Consider the following 19,224-nt stretch of genomic DNA (forward strand, 5'->3'; position numbering starts at 1 on the left):
GATTTCAGATTGTTGGTGGTTACGAAGGATTCCTCTAGATGGCCCATGAATAAGCTGGCATAGTATGGCCCCGTGAGGATGCCAATTGTTGCACCATGGATTTGTTTGTAGGTGATACCTTCAAAGGAGCAGTAACTGTGAATGAGGATATAGTTGGTCATGGTGACCAGGAAGGAGGTAGTAGGTTTGGAATAAGTCGCATTGAGAAAGGCAGTGTTCAATAGTGGCAAGGTCCAGGGCATTGGGGTTGTTAGTGTAGAGGGAGGATGTGTCATTGATAGTGAAAAGCAGGGTGCTGGGTGGTAAAGGAACAGGAATTCTGGAGAGTCGTAGGAAGAAATGATTGGTATCTTTTACATAGGAGGGTAGGTAACACGTAAGAGCTGATGGTGTTGGTCCATGAGATCCACATTCTCTCTGTGAGGTCACAATAACCAGCCACAATGGAGCAAGCTTGGTGGTTGGGTTTACAGCCTTTAGTTAGCATGTAGAATAGAAGATAGGAGTGTGGGATTGGAAGGCTGTGGGGGTGAGGAGGGGGGGGGGGGCAGAGGGGCAGGGGGGAGAGGGGGGTGGGAGGGGGAGAGGGGGAGGGAGGGGGAGGGGGGAGGGAGAGGGAGATGGCAGGGGGAGGGAGAGGGAGGGGTGGAAGGAGGGACAGACAGACAGAGAGAGAGAGAGAGAGAGAGAGAGAGAGAGAGACACAGACACACACACACACACACACACACACACACACACACACAAAGGGGAGAGGTTCTGGGATGGACCTTAGGATTTGACGAGGGACTGGAGATCTCGCAATTTCTGGAATGGAGGCACTGTGGTGGAGTCTGTAGGTGGATGTGTTGAAAGCTGGTGGAGTACATCTGCCAGGTAATTCCTGTGGTTTATAACCATAGTAATGCAGTCTTTGGTGGCAGAATTATAAGATCAGAGTCAGTTTTTAAATGGTGGATTTGGTTTATTGCTGTTCTTTCTGCAATGCTACTTTCCATGTTGTGGAATTTGGGGAGTGATCATGAGATAAGGCTCAAGATTATTAGGATAGCTTGAAAGTTAACACAGGGTGATTCGGGGGCAAGGGGGGTGGATCACAGTTGGATGGAGGAGTAATCAAGTCAGGCAGGATTCAACACTGATTTTGGATTGAGCATGACTGATAGGTTTGGTGGAGAGGAAGTGTTTCCACTGTTGGGATTGGGAGAAGGAGAGAAGATCTTTAACAAGCCCAGCATGACTGACTATTCCCCAAATCCTTCAACACTGAAATCTACCTTACACATGGAGAAAGAACCACAATCCACCACCTAACTGACCCTGACCTTATGATCCTACCTGCCAACAAAGTCTTCACCACTGTGATTATACAAGCAGTAAGGAATACCTGGTACAGGGAGTCTGCCAGCTGACAGATAAGTCCACCTATAAACTCGGCACTAGTCCCCATAACAGGGAGAACCTCTGCTCCCATGAACCAACACCTTCAGCCTATTACCCACAACCTATCTCCTATATAGAGGACACCAATCATTTCCTCCTATGACTCTCCACAGTTCCTGTTTGTTTACCACCTGGCACCCTGCTCATCACTATCGATGCCACCTCCCTCGACACAAATATCCCCAATGCCCATGGCCTTGCCACCATTAAACACTCATTTTCCCAAGGCTTGACTGACTCCATACCTGCTACCTCCTCCCTGACCACCACGACCAACTATATCCTCACCCACAATTACTTCACAGTTGAACATGTTGTTGTTGTTGTGGTCTTCAGTCCTGAGACTGGTTTGATGCAGCTCTCCATGCTACTCTATCCTGTGCAAGCTTCTTCATTTCCCAGTACCTACTACAACCTAAATCCTTCTGAATCTGCGTAGTGTATTCATCTCTTGGTCTCCCCCTACGATTTTTACCCTCCGCGCTGCCCTCCAATACTAAATTGGTGATCCCTTGATGCCTCAGAACATGTCCTATTAACCGATCCCTTCTTCTAGTCAACTTGTGCCACAAACTTCCCTTCTCCCCAATCCTATTCAATACCTCCTCATTATTTATGTGATCTACCCATCTAATCTTCAGCATCCTTCTGTAGCACCACATTTCGAAAGCTTCTATTCTCTTCTTGTCCAAGCCATTTATCGTCCATGTTTCACTTCCATACATGGCTACACTCCATCCAAATACTTTCAGAAACGACTTCCTGACACTTAAATCAATACTCGATGTTAACAAATTTCTCTTCTTCAGAAACGCTTTCCTTGCCATTGCCAGCCTACATTTCATATCCTCTCTACTTCGACAATCATCAGTTATTTTGCTCCCCAAATAGCAAAACTCCTTTACTACTTTAAGTGTCTCATTTCCTAATCTAATTCCCATAGCATCACCTGACTTAATTCGACTACATTCCATTAGCCTCATTTTGTTTTTGTTGATGTTCATCTTATACCCTCCTTTCAAGACACTGTACATTCCATTCAACTGCTCTTCCAAGTCCTTTGCTATCTCCGACAGAATTACAATGTCATCGGCGAACCTCAAAGTTTTTATTTCTTCTCCATGGATTTTAATGCCTACTCCGAATTTTTCTTTTGTTTCCTTTACTGCTTGCTCAATATACAGATTGAATAGCATCGGGGAGAGGCTACAACCCTGTATCACTCCCTTCCCAACCACTGCTTCCCTTTCATGTCCCTCGACTCCTACAACTGCGATCTGCTTTCTGTACAAATTGTAAATAGCCTTTTGCTCCCTGTATTTTACCCATGCCACCTTCAGAATTTGAAAGAGAGTATTCCAGTCAACGTTGTCGAAAGCATTCTCTAAGTCTACAAATGCTAGAAACGTAGGTTTGCCTTTCCTGAATCTTTCTTCTAAGATAAGTCATAGGGTCAGTATTGCCTCACGTGTTCCAACATTTCTATGGAATGAAAACCGATCTTCCCCGAGGTCGGCTTCTACCAGGTTTTCCATTCGTCTGTAAAGAATTCGCGTTAGTATTTTGCAGCTGTGACTTATTAAACTGATTGTTCGGTAATTTTCACATCTGTCAGCACCTGCTTTCTTTGGGATTGGGATTATTATATTCTTCTTGAAGTCTGAGGGAATTTCGCCTGTCTCATACATCTTGCTGTGGTAGAGTTTTTTCAGGACTGGCTCTCCCAAGGCTGTCAGTAGTTCTAATGGAATGTTGTCTACTCCCGAGGCCATGTTTCGACTTAAATCTTTCAGTGCTCTGTCAAACTCTTCACGCAGCATCTTATCTCCCATTTCATCTTCATCTACATCCTCTTCCATTTCCATAATATTGTCCTCAAGAACATCACCCTTGTATAGACCCTCTATATTTTCCTTCCACCTTTCTACTTTCCCTTCTTTGCTTAGAACTGGGTTTCCATCTGAGCTCTTGATATTCATGCAAGTGGTTCTTTCTTCTACAAAGGTCTTCTTAATTTTCCTGTAGGCAGTATCTATCTTACCCCTAGTGAGATAACCCTCTACATCCTTACATTTGTCCTCTAGTCATCTCTACTTAGCCATTTTGCACTTCCTGCCAATCTTATTTTTGAGTCATTTGTATTCCTTTTTGCCTGCTTCATTTACTGCATTTTTGTATTTTCTCCTTTCATCAATTAAATTCAGTATCTCTTCTGTTACCCAAGGATTTCTACTAGCCCTCGTCTTTTTACCTACTTGATCCTCTGCTGCCTTCACTATTTCATCCCTCAAAGCAACCCATTCTTCTTCTACTTTATTTCTTTCTCCCATTCCAGTCAATTGTTCCCTTATGCTCTCCCTGAAACTGTACAATCTCTGGTTCTTTCAGTTTATCCAGGTCCATGTTAGCTATGATTAAGTTATGCTCTGTGCAAAATTCTACCAGGCGGCTTCCTCTTTCATTTCTTAGCCCTAATCCATATTCACCTACTACGTTTCCTTCTCTTCCTTTTCCTACTGTTGAATTCCAGTCACCCATGACTATTAAATTTTCGTCTCCCTTCACTACCTGAATAATTTCTTTTATCTCATCATACATTTCATCAATTTCTTCATCATCTGCAGAGCTAGTTGGCATATAAACTTGTACTACTGTAGTAGGCGTGGGCTTCGTGTCTATCTTGGCCACAATAATGCGTTCACTATGCTGTTTGTAGTAGCTTACCCGTACTCCTATTTTTTTATTCATTATTAAACCTACTCCTGCATTACCCCTATTTGATTTTGTATTTACAACCCCGTATTCACCTGACCAAAAGCCTTGTTCCTCCTGCCACCGAACTTCACCAATTCCCACTATATCTAACTTTCACCTACCCATTTCCCTTTTTAAATTTTCTAACCTACATGTCCGATTAAGGGATCACCTTCCGATCCTTAGAACGCCAGTTTTCTTTCGCCTGATAACGACGTCCTCTTGAGTAGTCCCCGCCCGGAGATCCGAATGGGGGACTATTTTACCTCCGTAATATTTTACCCAAGAGGATGCCATCATCATTTAATCATCCAGTAAAGCTGCATGCTTTGAACAAAGCACAAACAAATCCATGGTACAGCACTGGGCACCTGCATCGCTCCAGCATATGCCAACCTATCCATGAGTCATCTAGAGGAATTGTTCCTAACCACCCAGAATCACAAATCTCTCAACTGGCTCAGATTCACTGAGGACAACTTCTTGACCTCAACCAAGGGTGAGGACACCCTATCTACATCCCTACAGAACCTCAACACCTTCTCTCCCATTTGTTTCACCTGGTCCTCCTCAATCCAACAAGCCACCTTCCTCAACATTGACTTCCACCTCAAGGATCGCTACATCTGTACCTCTGTCTGCATCAAACCTACCAACCACCAAAAACACTTCCACTTCGATGAGTGAAACCCATTCCATACCAAGAAGTCCCATCCATACCACCTAGCCACCCTTGCCTTGTCTGACATCTCTACAGTGTTGAACAGTCCCTCTCCAAATATGCCAAGAGTCACACTGAGGCCATTCACAAACAGAAATTCTTCTCCCAACTCTGTCCAGCAACAGATCTCTAACGCCTCACCTCCAAAATACCCACTGTCCAATCACAAAAGAGCACTGCTCTCATGATTGAGTACTAACCAGGACTGGAGCGAGTGATTCACATTTCCCACTGCCTCTCATCATGCCCTGAAATAAAGATTAACCTTTTACATTTTGATTACTAATCAAAGGCGCAAACCCTAGACCATAGGTGCCCCCATTCCATACGTCCTCAAATTTCACCTGCTCCAGTTGTGTCACAGGTATCTCCTACCCTGTCAAAGGCAAGGCCACCTGTGAAAAGGGCCATCTAACTCACCACCAGATTTCTACGTGGGCATGATAGGTAACAAGCTGCCTGTCCACACAAATGACCATCGCCAGACTATTGCCAAGAGATGGCTGGATCACCCAGTTACTGAACATGCTGCCTATCATCCTGTGCTTCTCTTCACTGACTGCTTCACGGCCTGTGCCATCTGGATTCCACCTTTTGACACAAGCTTTTCTCAGTCGGATAGGTGGGAACCCTGTTTACAACATGTCCTTCTTTCCCATAACCCCCTGGCCTGAAGCTTTCCTAGTTCTCATCTCCCACCTGCTGTCCCCTTCTCTGATCTCGCTCCAGTACTACAAATGTGTTCTATTGTGCCAAGATGTCTGAAACTCCCTTCCACTTCTCCCTTCCCCTTCTCCGCTATGCCCCTCCCCCAGCACAGCCTCTCAATGCAGGATCTTAATCTCTACCCTATGCTCACCAAGTTCTCGCAAGCTCCACTAGCACCTCGCCCACCGGTACCTTTATATCCTTGCCCAAGCCCATGTCATGCATCTGCTTATCCCCACCACCCATTCCAGCAGATTTCAGCTCTGTCAGATGCAGCCACAGTTGGGCTCTAGTGCTCTGAGACATATGTGTGTGTGTGTGTGTGTGTGTGTGTGTGTGCGTGTGTGCTTTTTTTTTGTACTGCACAAAAAGGACTTCAGATGAAAGCTTTAATATTTTAGCAGTCTTTTCCATTGTGCCTGTCTGCAACTTGGTGCCTCTTCTATGCAGACAGTAGCTACCTATCCTTTCCATATTCTTGTCAAAAAAATATGTTTCTAATGATAAACAATGCAAAAGTTCAGAAAACACAGTATAAGCTTTCAAAATAAAGAGATCTTTCTTTTAGAGGTCTCCAAAGCCCTTCTTCCTTGCCCCTTATTCCTCTCATGCCTCCCATCCTCTCCCTAATCATATTCCTCATCACTGTCCTCCTCCCTCCTCCCCCACCCCCCCCTCTCTCTCTCTCTCTCTCTCTCTCTCTCTCTCTCTCTCTCTCTCTCTCTCTCTCTCTCTCTCTGTGTGTGTGTGTGTGTGTGTGTGTGTGTGTGTGTGTGTGTGCACGCGCTCGCTCGTGCACGCACTCATGGTTGGGGGGGGGGGGGGGGGGCAGATGTGTGAGTGTGTGCTTCTTGCTCCTTCCCATTAGCACAAACAAACCTCCCTCCTTCCTGAAACCATCACATGTGAGCTGCAATAAGTTTTCATTAGTACCCTTTGAGCTACTGACATCCATTGTTTTATGAAATACATCTTTTATCTACCTTTAATTAGCTTTAAATTTCATTGCTCAACAGTGTCTAGCATACATCAGTCTTTTCCCTCTGCTGTTCAATACCTATTATAACAATCTATAAGTGCACACTGCAGTCGATATTCAACACTAGGAGAAAAAATAATGAAACTACACAGATATTCTCCATATGTCAATGTTAAATAATAAATAAATCATTGAAAATGGTTAATGAAAAAGATGCTCAAGGAAACAATATGCTGCATACATCATATGATACAAGACAACATGAACATGGATGACGCATTCTGTTCACTAAAAGAAACATTATACACCTTTTTCTAGAGTACTTTCACAGTAAAAAATTATGCTCAACCCCAAACACAATCTCAGTTGGTCAAGAATAAGTACATTTTACCTCATTCGAAAGTAGGAATCAGGGCTCTATATGTCTATAATTCCTCAATTTTTTATTGCATAAGCAACGTACATTCACTAGTTGGGAATCAATTTAAAATATACTATCCTTAAACATTCCAATTTGAAGTCAAATATGTTGGTGTACAGAGAAATAGACCCATTAGTCATGTACGCACAAAAATTTTCAATATAACATTTTCCATTGCTTTGCCACATACAATGTTTTGCACAGTATAAATCACATTTCAATCTCAACTGTCTACTCTTGTAATAACCTATTCTTTTACTTTATTGCATTTTGCTAGTTTCAGCTGTACGATTCAACTGTGTATTAGACACATTTTATTCCCATAGCGTGCCATCACAAAAGTTATTTGAGAACTTGTCATCGGCAGTAAATGCTGGGAAAGTCTACATTCACATACCAGTAGTAAAATTAGTCTCTAACCTGAGGAGTAAGCAACACTCATGGTGAGGGGAGTGGCCTGTCCCAATCGAATATAAGCATCATCAATGTTCACGATGTCTCATATCATACGATGTATGCAACATATAACAAATCAGTAAAGCAGTGATGTTAGTTACTTATCAGAAAACCCAAGATTCTTTAAAGAATCTAACTACCATATTAAAACAGCTTCTAACCTCTGATTGCTTTACAAATGAGTTAATGTGTTAAATATTTGATGTTGAACATGAAAATGAGAAAAAAAATTAGAAAAGGTTTGTAATTAGGTTTAAAGTTTGGTGGGAGTAACTAATCACTCTCATTATGAAATAATGGATGAATATAGTCTTGCTAGTTTGCACTCCATGTTAATCAAAAGCAGCAACGTAGAAAAAGGTAGACTGCTGCTTACTGTAAAGACCTACATCTACATCCACACAGACATTCCACAAGCCACCGTATGGTGCATCATAGAGGGTACCCTGTACCACTACTAGTCATTTCCTTTCCCATTCTAATCACAAATAGAGCAAGGGTAAAACCACTGTCTATATGCCCCAATATGAGCCCTAATTTCGCGTATCTTATCTTTGTGGTCCTTATGTCCAATGTATGGTTCAAATGGCTCTGAGCACTATGGGACTCAACATCTTAGGTCATAAGTCCCCTAGAACTTAGAACTACTCAAACCTAACTAACCTAAGGACATCACACACACCCATGCCCGAGGCAGGATTCGAACCTGCGACCGTAGCAGTCCCGCGGTTCCGGAGTGCAGCGCCAGAACCGCTAGACCACCGCGGCCGGCGGTGTCCAATGTATGTTGGAGGCAGTAGAATCATTCAGTAGTCAGTGTCAAATGCCGGCTCCCTAAATTTTCTCAATAGTGTTCCATGAAAATATCATCGCCTTCCCTCCAGGGATTCCCGTTTGAGTTCCTAAAGCATCTCTGTAACACTTACATGTTGTTCGAACCTACTGGTAACAAATCTAGTAGCCCGCCTCTGAATTGCTTCGATGTCCTTCTCCAATCTGACCTTGTACAGATCCCAAACACTCAAGTAGTATTCAAGAACAGGTCACACCAACGTCCTATATGTGGTCTTCTTTACGATGAACCACACTTTCCTAAAATTCTCCCAATAAACCAAAGTCAACCATTTGCTTTTCTTATCACATTCCTTACATCCTCATATATAACTATCTCACTATCACTGATCTCTCTCTAAATGAACATTCTCTCTAAATGAACATTCTCAGAGTCAGGTCTAATGGTAATAAGAACCATTGCTCATTCTACCACCACCAATTCCAAATACTCTCCTTCACCCTAACTCAAATCTGTGCAAGTTTAATCACAATCACATTGCATTTGATGCTTCTACCACTGGCTTAGCAACATGGCAACACAAATCCCATTGTGAAATGCCAGCTTGGAAGTCAGTGCTGCAATAAAGCTACATTTCATTTATATCTGACACTGGCCTGACAAGAAATTAACACAACAGAAACCAAAATAAAACTTCTGCTGCTTATCTGATAGTCAATATGGAATACAAAAGTGTCTCCTAAGATCTTTTCGTTTATCACATCAAATCGAAAATTCAGTTGAGAAAACTGTTGAATTATAAGGAGACAGACTGGCTGACCATTACTTACCTTTAAGAGGTGAAATTCCAAATACCTCTAAGAGAAACACTTAAAATTAGAAAACCAGAGTTACTCTTAGGCTTCCAAACTTTTACTCTCATTTCTCAGGGAGGAAAAAGGGTTTGGTTCAGAAAAGATGGAAAGAGGGGCAGGTCACACTGATCCCAGGTGGAGAGCTGCCCACCTACAGTGAGAACAAGAGGAGACAAATATCAAAGTTCTTTCTCTTTATACCTCTTACTGCCTGACAATGAACTTACCAGTTCCCTTAGAAGGGCTTCATTTTTAGAATTCAGTAACTCTAATGTCCTGGTCAGAACTCCAGCTTCAGCTTTCAGTGCTGAAAGTGCTGCTCTGTTTTGTTTGTACAGTGCACTGCGGCCTTTTAGCTTGTTGACATACTGCTTGAATTCTTCTTCACGCAGAACTCTTTCCCCTGTAAATTCTTTCAATTTTTCCTGCTTTTCCTGAAAAATTCATAATTGCATTGTTTGAAAAAGAGAGATATGTGTAAATCAGTTGGGCAGTAGAGTACTAATGTGAGTATATGTACTTAATTTTTACAAGAGGCGTTCGATAACTAATGCAACACTTTCTCTCTCAGCCAATTGTGGTTGAAAAAATGCAGGCTTTGTTGTGGGACATCACGGAATAATCCCTCTTCAGCTCCTATAGTTCCATGAAGTTCCCATAGCTAGCAGTACTATACACAGCCTTCAAATGGCGTCTGTAACAGAGGTGTGTTCCCCAGCAGATAGATGTTATTTAGCTTCTTATGCCACAAAACCAGAGCATCACAGATATTCATAGGATCTAAGTAGTCCTCGCAGTGAAAAAAAGCTCAGTGAGTCATTGGGTGAGGCATTTGTCATCATTGCAACAAGTTCATGCAAACTTGTCTGATCTCCCACGTGCCATACAGCCTCACACAGCTGTGACCCCTGCAATATTGAAATGTGCATACACTTTCATCTGAGGTGACCAACAGATCACAATCAAACACCTTGCTGCTCAGCTGGGTGTCTCTGATGGTAGCGCTGACACTCATCCACCAGTTGGGGTACTCAAAGGTTTGCCTGCTGGGTTCCTCGCTGCCTAACAGAAGACCATAAAGAGCAATGAAGGATCATGTGTGTGGAACTGCTTGTGTGTTATGAGACTGATCATGACAATTTTTTGTTGAACACTGTCACAGACGATGAAACATGGGTTCATACCTTCAAACTGAAAACAAAACAGCATAACATTGGATTGGTGCCATGGTACTTGTATTCTGAATTAAAAATTCAAAGCCACACCCTCAGCCCATAGTCATGGAGGCAGTCTTCTGGGACTCTGAGGGGATTATTCTGTTTGAGTGCAACTGTCAACTCTGAAATGTATTCTGCTACCCCAAGGAAATTGAAGAACCAACTTCAGCGTGTTTGTCACCACAAAATTGCGAACGAACTGCTCCTTCAGCGCACCAGAGAGGACTCCACAAAATTTCATTGGACTGTTCTTCCTCATCCACCCTACAGCCCGGATCTCACACCTTCAGACTTCCATCTGTCTGTCCCAATGAAGGATGCACCCGACAGGAAGCAGTGCATGGATTATGGGGAGGTTATTGATGCAGCAAGACATTGGCTCTGACGTCAACTAGTAGAGTGGTACAATGCAGGCATATCGAGCCTCCCTGTAAGGTTGCATAAGACCATCACAATGAATGGAGATTATGTTGAAAAAATAGGGATTTGTAGCTAAAAGATTGAGGAATAATACGTGTATTGGAATCCTGAATATCACCAGCCTGCTTTCAGAAAAAAAGTGTTGCATTACATATTGAATGCCCCTCATACATTTAATGAAAAAAATGTCACTCTGATGAAGATAAGGTCATATGGGCTCCTAGTTTAACTGTATTCTTACACCAGTTTAAACTGAAGATGACAAAAATATATTTCAACAGTGTAGGCTCATATGAATTCTCCTACAGTAACAATGCATGGACTTGAAGAAAAAAGTGGAAGAGGCCCATTAACAGTACGTGGGAACTGGAACTGTACAATGATGAAGAAAAAGAATAGCAATTCTCAGAAGGGAAAACAGATGCAAATTAGAATACAGAATTACATGCTGATACAAGAATATGTCACAGGCAGTTTTTTCTTTCCTTTTTTAATTACAGTTTCCACTGAGTTGTACTGAAAACAAGTTATTATTTGAAATGAAAAATATATAGAAGCAGCTCATATTTGTACAAAATACTTAAGGTGTAGCTATATGTTAGGAATTCACACATGTGTGATCGAAGAGGAGTTGGTTGATCAACTGGCTGAAAAAGATATGTTATAATGAGAGGCATCTATGTGGTCATTCCATGTCACAGGGACCAATATTAAAAAGTGTCCCCACTCTACCTTCTCCAAATCTAATGAACTTTGGTGTGAAGATTCTATATTGTCTTTGATGGTTATATAGCAAATTTCAGTCCAGTATCTTCAGTGTTTGAACTTTTAGGGGCTTTTAAAGAGAGGATACTCATCTTCGCATCACATATGAAGGTGCAAATGTGCCAAGTTTGCTAGGCTTTTTCAAAAGTTCTAGCAGACATTTGGTCATTTGTGTTAATATACATAGATAACATTTTATGCTGAATCCCACCTTGGTGAAAATTAGATATTTAGCCACACCTAAATATAGACACAAGCCTCTAAAGTGGCTAAAAAATTCGTCGTGCTATTCCAAGAGCCAGGGTTTGACCGACCACTGCTAATTTTCATATGAACCAATCACACCAAAACTTTAGAGGGTTACTCCTACCTATGATGTCTATATGTGGATCAAATTTAATTAAGATTGGATGCCTAGATGAAAAAATATGCATCTGAAAAGTTGGCCAAAATTATCTACGTGTCAATTTTAGGTTGTTTTTGGGGGGCAATATCTCAACTGTCTTGTTCAATCATTTTTTTTCTTACCACAGCTGGAAAAAGCATGCTTTAAGCTTTCCAAGCTATATTGTAAAATTTCTGGATCTTGCATATTGATGAGTAAGAATACCATCAAAAGTAGGGAAAATGAATTATCGATAAATACAAAAAATTAATACAATTTGAAGTTGTAAATCAAAAAAGTGTTATTGTAGTGTATTTTAATAGTAAGATTTGTCTGTGGTTTAGGGAATGTAATGATGCTATTAAGAAGCGTTTTTACATTATTTTCCAGTATAGAATATAAATATAGTAAAACCTCAGAAAATGCTCTTCAGATTATAAAATCTAGAAGATCATGACAGAAAGCTATCTTGCTTTAAAACGTTTTAACCCTGCAAGGCATGGTGGTGTATATATGCATTGTCAGCCACTTTCCATCAGCATTATAAGGCAGCAATAGTTCTGTAAGGCTCTATTCTTGCAGCAATGATACATTGTTGAATCACCACTTTCAATTGTTGCTTTCATTATTGGCAGTTTTCACAGTGTCAGTCTTCTGTGCGGTGTAGTTTTGGTGTTGACATTGTACAATCTTAGTGTTGAGTACTGAGTGTTTGAATAATCAATAATCGTTGTAGCTGAAGGTAAGCTCTAAAACAATGTGTTTTGATACACTAATTTGTATATTTTTTATACAAACAAATCTGAATCTACTATGCTTCAAAGCAGGATATTCATGAGCTTTCAAAATAGCTTGTTATAGGTTAATTAACTATTGTATAAAATGAACCGAGACACCCTTGCACCCTGCTGCTTTGGTGGATCAGATGCAGCAGATTGTCATAAGTCATCACCATTCTATTGGGGGAAGAGTCAATTACGATTAGTTAAGGAAATGTCACCAGTGGACAAAGAGCTTCTACAATGTAGGCCTGGGCTTGATTTTACTGAAGTTGTTCCTACTGTAATGCCTTGCTAATGACAAAATTTCAATTCGTGCAGAAGACTTGCTGCAACCCGTTTCATAAAGAAAAACATGTAATCAAGAAGACTTTAACACCAGTAACCATTGCGATGTCTGACAGGTTAAAGTTACTGACTAATGAAGTTTTTCAACCTGGTCAGGAAATTTGTACCAAATGTAGATATGAAGTGGCCTAAAAAGAATCATCCCACCAGGCTAAGCAAGAATCACCATCCACTGAAGATATAGATGTTGTTGATGCTTGCTTTACTGCTAATACTTCATTATTATCACTTGGAGAGTCACCATTCAAGCTTTAATGAATCAGCAAAAGGGATTCAATGGGATACATAAAGTGCAAAGTTCTGAAAGCCCAAGGCAGCATTACTAAGGCAACTGCCACAACTGCTGGTGTGAGCCAAGTCGATATTGTGCAAATACAAACAGAAGAGTGCCAAAACCATAAAGATATGGGCATCTTAATTGAAGAACTTAAGATTAAGATTCAGACTTAAAGTAATTGCAGTAAAGTTCAAATTTTGACCCTGTCCCCAAATAGCTGGACTAATGAAAAAATGGCTAAAGAATTTTCTGTTTTAACTAAAATGGTGAGGAAGGCTAGGAAACTAAAGATGGAAGATGGGATTTTGGCAACACCTGCAAACCAAAAAGGGAAAAAGCTCAGTGTTGAAGTAAAACAAAAGTCCTCATTTTTTTGAAGATGATGAGTTTTCTCGTTCATGTCCCGGCAAAAAGGATAATGTTGCAGTAAGAATAAATGGGGAAAAGATTCACAAGCAGAAACGCCTGCTCCTTTGTAACCTGAAAGAAATGTTCATCGCTTATTGTAAACAATATGGAAATCAACTAAGCTTATAAAGTTTTGTGAGCTCAGGCCGAAATGGTTTACTACGGTTGGTGCTTCTGGATCACATTCAGTATGTGTAAGTGCTATCCACAAAATGTCAAATTAATGTTGGCTTCAGCAACATCCATCCAAGTTGACTACAAGGATTTGATGAAAAAAACTATGAAGTTTGGAATCAAAAGATTGTATGCAGCAACGTTGTGAGAAACGTCCAGGAAAAATGCAACTAGAGGATTTTCTTGAAGATGCTTTTAAAGACTATGACCCTGAAGAAACAGTATAATACAAGCAATGGGTCCATACTGACAGAGATACATTAGAGACATGTCAGAGAACTGCTGAAGATTTCATGGAGGCACTAATTTTCAAAAGTACCGGTTTGAGAAGCCGTCACTTTGTGTCAAAACACTAAAGTTTATACCTTAAAGCAGCTAAAAAGAAATCTTGCAGAAAATTAATTAATTATATTGATGGACTTTGCTGAGAATTATTCATTTGTTGTGCAAGATGCTATGCAAGGATTTCATTGGGAAAATAGTCAGGCTGTATTACATCCATTTGTTGTCTATTTTGGTGGCAAAAAATGTCAGAATATTATCATTTGTGTGATTAGCAACTGTCTCTGTCATGATGCCACTGCTGTTCATGCCTTTCAAATAAAGTTAATAGCATATTTAAAGGCAAAGATTGAAAACATTAAGAATGTTCATTACTTTAGTGATGGTTCAGCTGCTCAGTATAAGAATTTCAAAAATTTCATCAATTTATGTCTGCATGAAAAGGTTTTTGGCATCACTGCTGAATGGAATTTTTTTGGAACAAGCCATGGTAAATCGCCTTGTGATTGCATTGGGGGAACATCAAAAACACTATCAGCCCGTGCTAGTCTGCAGAGGCCCTTAGATAACCAAATATTGACTCCATATGATTTATTCAAATTCTGTGATGTTAGTATTCCAGGCATAAAGTTTTTTTAAGTACCAAAAGAAGAGATTGAAAAATTCAGCCTGATCAAGAAACAAGGTTTGCCATGGGACATACAATACCTGGAAGAAAGAAAATCATCAATTTAAGCCATTTAATTGTAATCAGCTCAGAGTAAGCAGAGTTTCCAATGATGCTATAGCATCCACAGTTCGTGCCTCCGAAGCAGATGATGAAACTCCAGCAATATCAATTGCAAGTTTACAATCAGTACAATATATTGCATATATGTGTGAAAATTGTTGGTGGGTTGGAAATGTGTGTGCAGTTTCACATGAACAAAAATATGTCCTCATCAGCTTTATGCACCCACACGGTTCTGCTCGTTCCTTCCACTGGCCAGCTGCTAAAGACACCTACTGGATTTCTGAGCAACATATTTTCATGACTTTAGAAGCATCATCAACATCTTCAGGAATACAATACAGTTATCCACAATCTGCCCTTGACAAAATTGTAGAACTGTTTAACCAAAAATGGAACTGACTCTTAGCATTTTTGTTTTGCAGATTTGCTGTGTAGCGTATTACATTTGTTATTATGAAGTGTGTTAAATTAATGTTTGACACTGATTTACATAATGGAATAAAAAAAACTAATTATGGGACTTAATCAGCAAAATATTTCACTTTTCAATCTTCTCGAAGTGCTAAACTAAAAACTTTTGAAATGTATTCTTACTCAACAAAATGCAAAATCCAGAAATTAAACAATATAGCTTGGAAAGCTTAAAGCATGCACTTTACAGCTGTAGCAAGAAAGAAAGGATTGAACAAGACAGTTGAGATATTGCCCCCAAATATACCCTAAAACTTGCACGTAGAAAATTTTGGCCAACTTTGGAGAAGCATGTGTTTTCATCTAGGCATCCAATTGATTACATTTCTTCCATATATAGAAATCACAGGTAGGAATAACCCTCTGAAGTTTTGGTGTGATTGGTTCATATGAAAAGTAGCAATGGTCAGTCAGACCTTGGCTCTCGGAATAGTGCGCTGAATTTTTTAGCCGCTTTAGAGGCTTGTATTTGTATTTAGGTGTGGCTAAATCCCTAATTTCTGCCATGGTGAGATTCAGCCTAAAACATTGTCTATGTATATTAACGCAAATGACCAAATGTCTGCAAGAACTTTTAAAAAAGCCTAGCAAACTTGGCCCATTTGAACCTCTGCATGTGGTACGAAGATTAGTAGCCTCTCTTTAAAACCCCTAGACATTCAACCACTGAAGATTCTGGACTGAAATTTGGTATACAACCATCTAAGACCACATAGAACCTTCACACCAAATTTCAACAGATATGGAGAGGGTCCAGTGGGCACTGCTGGTCCCCTTGACATGGAATGACCCTATGTCCATACAGCAAAGCCACAGAATAGCAGATGCACACAAAAAAAATTATGTTTGGATTGCTATTGCATAGCTATTCAACTTTCATCCTTCATCAGAGCACACATGTGTAAATGTCCACTGAAACAAACAAACAAACAAACAAACAAACACACACACACACACACACACACACACACACTCTCTCTCTCTCTCTCTCTCTCTCTCTCTTTCAGTAATAACCTGTATATTTGCTTCAAGTGAAGATAATCTGTTTTTCAGCTCTCTCAACTGTTCGGCTGCACTTTCCTTCTTCCTCCCAATTATCGCTGCTTGCTGACGAAATGGGGCCAGCTTATCTTCAACTGGGTCATTCATAGCTAGGTGCCGTTCAACTAATTGGTTCACATCATTATTTACTTCCTGGATCTGGAAAACAAAGAACTGCAACTGGACATTTGGATAACTACTATTAATTTAAAAGAGGTAAGCTATGAGCTGCATCAGAAAAGACAAAAATTTGGGGAGCAATCCAAAAATTGAGTGTTCTGTCACCAATAAACCAATTTAAAATAGCAATTACAAGCAAAATGCCAACTGAGAGTAAAGAGGCAAGAAGACAGAATCATCATTGAGTAAAGTAAACGACTTGCAAATAAGGAAACAACAACTGTACTTGCATTACATTTTAATACTTCCCATAATAAGCCCTATCCCCCCCCCCCCCCCACCCCTTAAGAAATGACCTTTTATTCCATTTACCTCAATCTTGATTCATGGTAACCTCCCTTTCATGCTTTAGTTACCAACATAATGTTTTATGGTTCAGGTTTCTACATTTCATTTTCCTCAGAATAAAACCGCATTTTTTTTCTTATCTGACATGCAGCTTCAAGTATGAAATTACTACATGGGGCTAAATAAAGAGTGATTTTGAGAAGCATGAGAATTACAGTATTTCATCGGAAAGTGGAGGGGATGATGTCTGCCATGCTGCACACCCATTAGTATTCAGTAGCAATGGAGCAGTGGACCTTTTAGCAATGCAGATACACTGCCAAAACATTTTCTCCCAACATTAATTTGCATGAACAATTGCATCATGCTGTCACCAGCCAGTTTATCATCACTAAAATCAATCGGTGTCACTGTCTCTGTAAATAAAAACAGCATGACAAGCGTATATTGCTACCCTTCTCATATTGTTGTTAGCCCATCCTGGACTTTCCAGTAATGAAGTAAAAAGTTGTTTGATGAGCTTAAAGAGTCTTTGTCAATAAATATGTAAATAAACCCCATGAGATCAAAGGCAGTGTGTAAAACTCAAACAATACTGTGAGTATTGTCTCTGAAAGGTCAAAGTTGTTGCTAAATGGTCATCAAGATTATGATCTTTTCCTTGTGCCATTTTTCCACACTGGTGCAGTGTCGGAATGGTTATTAATGGATTTGGCATGGTTAGTTTAAGGGGTGGCCAAATGCCCTTCCTGTTGCCTGCCCATTACCCTCTGGGATGGAATGTGTGTAACCCAACTACCTACAAAAAGTGTTATTCATTTGAAAGTAAGTGAAAGTTTTTTGAAATGTTCACGAATGAGGGGGAACTTAGGTGCCAGCCTGGTATTCACATAGTGGGATGTGGGAAACTGCCTGAAAACCACATCCAGGCTGACCAGCATACTACCTCTTGTAATTAATCCTCCAGGCAGGTCCGATCTTGGGCGGGTGCACCTCCCCATCACAAAAACAGTGCTTTAATATGAATGTTTATCCAAGCGAACAACCGGTTATCAAGATCAAGAAATAAAAAACTTAAACCATGATGAAATCAACCATTTTAATACATAAATTTTACATTTGTAGTTAAATTATAAATAATTACAAGACTATAGCCCCGATAAATAAGGAACTAACACAATGATAGTGTCACAAAGGCATGAATTATTCTGACAGTTACCAGGAATATTCTTAACTTTGTGGCAGGAAAAATTATGGGAAAGTATTACACATAAAGCAGGAAACATACCTTCCTATTCAGTGTCTCCAAGTCTCCTCTGCCTAATGATGCATCTGAAGCTACATTCTGGAGTATTTCAACTTCTTGTTTCTTCATTTCTATTTCTTTCGGCAATTTTTGCTTCACAATGTAAGTATTAACATTTGTCTCTTCTTCTAAACGCTGTAACAATCCTTCAAAAAGAAAATTATATGAAACTATCAACCACAGAGTACAGAAGAAAACCATACCAAAAGATAATAATAAAATGAGATGCAAAAGAAGAGCACCTAACTATCGATTAATGCAAAATAATCATACAAGTCCTTTGTTTATTATTATTAAAGGAATACTAAAGAAGTAAAAGTTATGGGAATAGAACTGTATGACAATTATTGCACTTACAACACAAATTATTTATTACACAGGATGGCCAGAAACAATCTGAAAAGCTATGATGTTATAGAGGAGACTGTGGTGAGAAATAATTTTTTAAGAAAAAAATTTATAGTTTATGCCATTTTTTTTATTTATTTTGCGCTGAAGTTAGCCAATCAGATCACTGAGAACAAAAATTCAAGTAAAAGTGTTGGGAAAAATGTTCATTTGGTTTCCTCAAACCAAACAAATGTAACTTTTGCTTACATAGCTTAAATTTATCATTTCCAAAAAAGCACATTCTAGTGGTAATCAGCATTTCAACAAGTAGTAACATATGGGCCATGGATGTCTGTGCATTATTGCATTTTGGTACAAGCAAGTGCTTGAATCTGTGTGGGCAGTGACCTGACTGGCTAACTTCAGTGCCAAATAACTAAGAAATGGCACAATCAACTGAATTTTTTCCTTAACAATTATTTTCAATACAACTTCCCCTGCAACACCCTTACAAGTTTTTCAGACTGTTTCTGACCACCCTGTATATTACAAATCAGAGGCTAGTTTATTCAAAAATTATGTGATATCAACTACATTACAAGCAGCTAACATGAAGTCCTCGAGATTGCAATCAGGGCGCAACAATCAGGTGAAGAATATGCTTGTTAGATTTAATGACTTCACCACAACT

At 39.9% G+C, this 19,224-nt stretch overlaps 1 protein-coding gene across 1 annotated transcript in view; it reads right to left on the bottom strand.

Annotated features, from left to right (window-relative positions):
* The window catches only part of LOC126163059 (intraflagellar transport protein 81 homolog), a 104,229-nt gene that overhangs the window by 35,094 nt on the left and 49,911 nt on the right, over window positions 1-19,224 (bottom strand). The window contains exons 6-8 of the mRNA XM_049919959.1: window positions 18,186-18,349; window positions 16,403-16,588; window positions 9,357-9,563 (exon numbers count right to left, since the gene is read on the bottom strand). Of these exons, the coding sequence (XP_049775916.1) occupies window positions 9,357-9,563; window positions 16,403-16,588; window positions 18,186-18,349 (557 nt within the window). The remainder of the gene's footprint in view (window positions 1-9,356; window positions 9,564-16,402; window positions 16,589-18,185; window positions 18,350-19,224) is intronic.

This window comes from Schistocerca cancellata, chromosome 2 (genome assembly GCF_023864275.1).
Source record: "Schistocerca cancellata isolate TAMUIC-IGC-003103 chromosome 2, iqSchCanc2.1, whole genome shotgun sequence".
Taxonomy (NCBI): domain Eukaryota; kingdom Metazoa; phylum Arthropoda; class Insecta; order Orthoptera; family Acrididae; genus Schistocerca; species Schistocerca cancellata.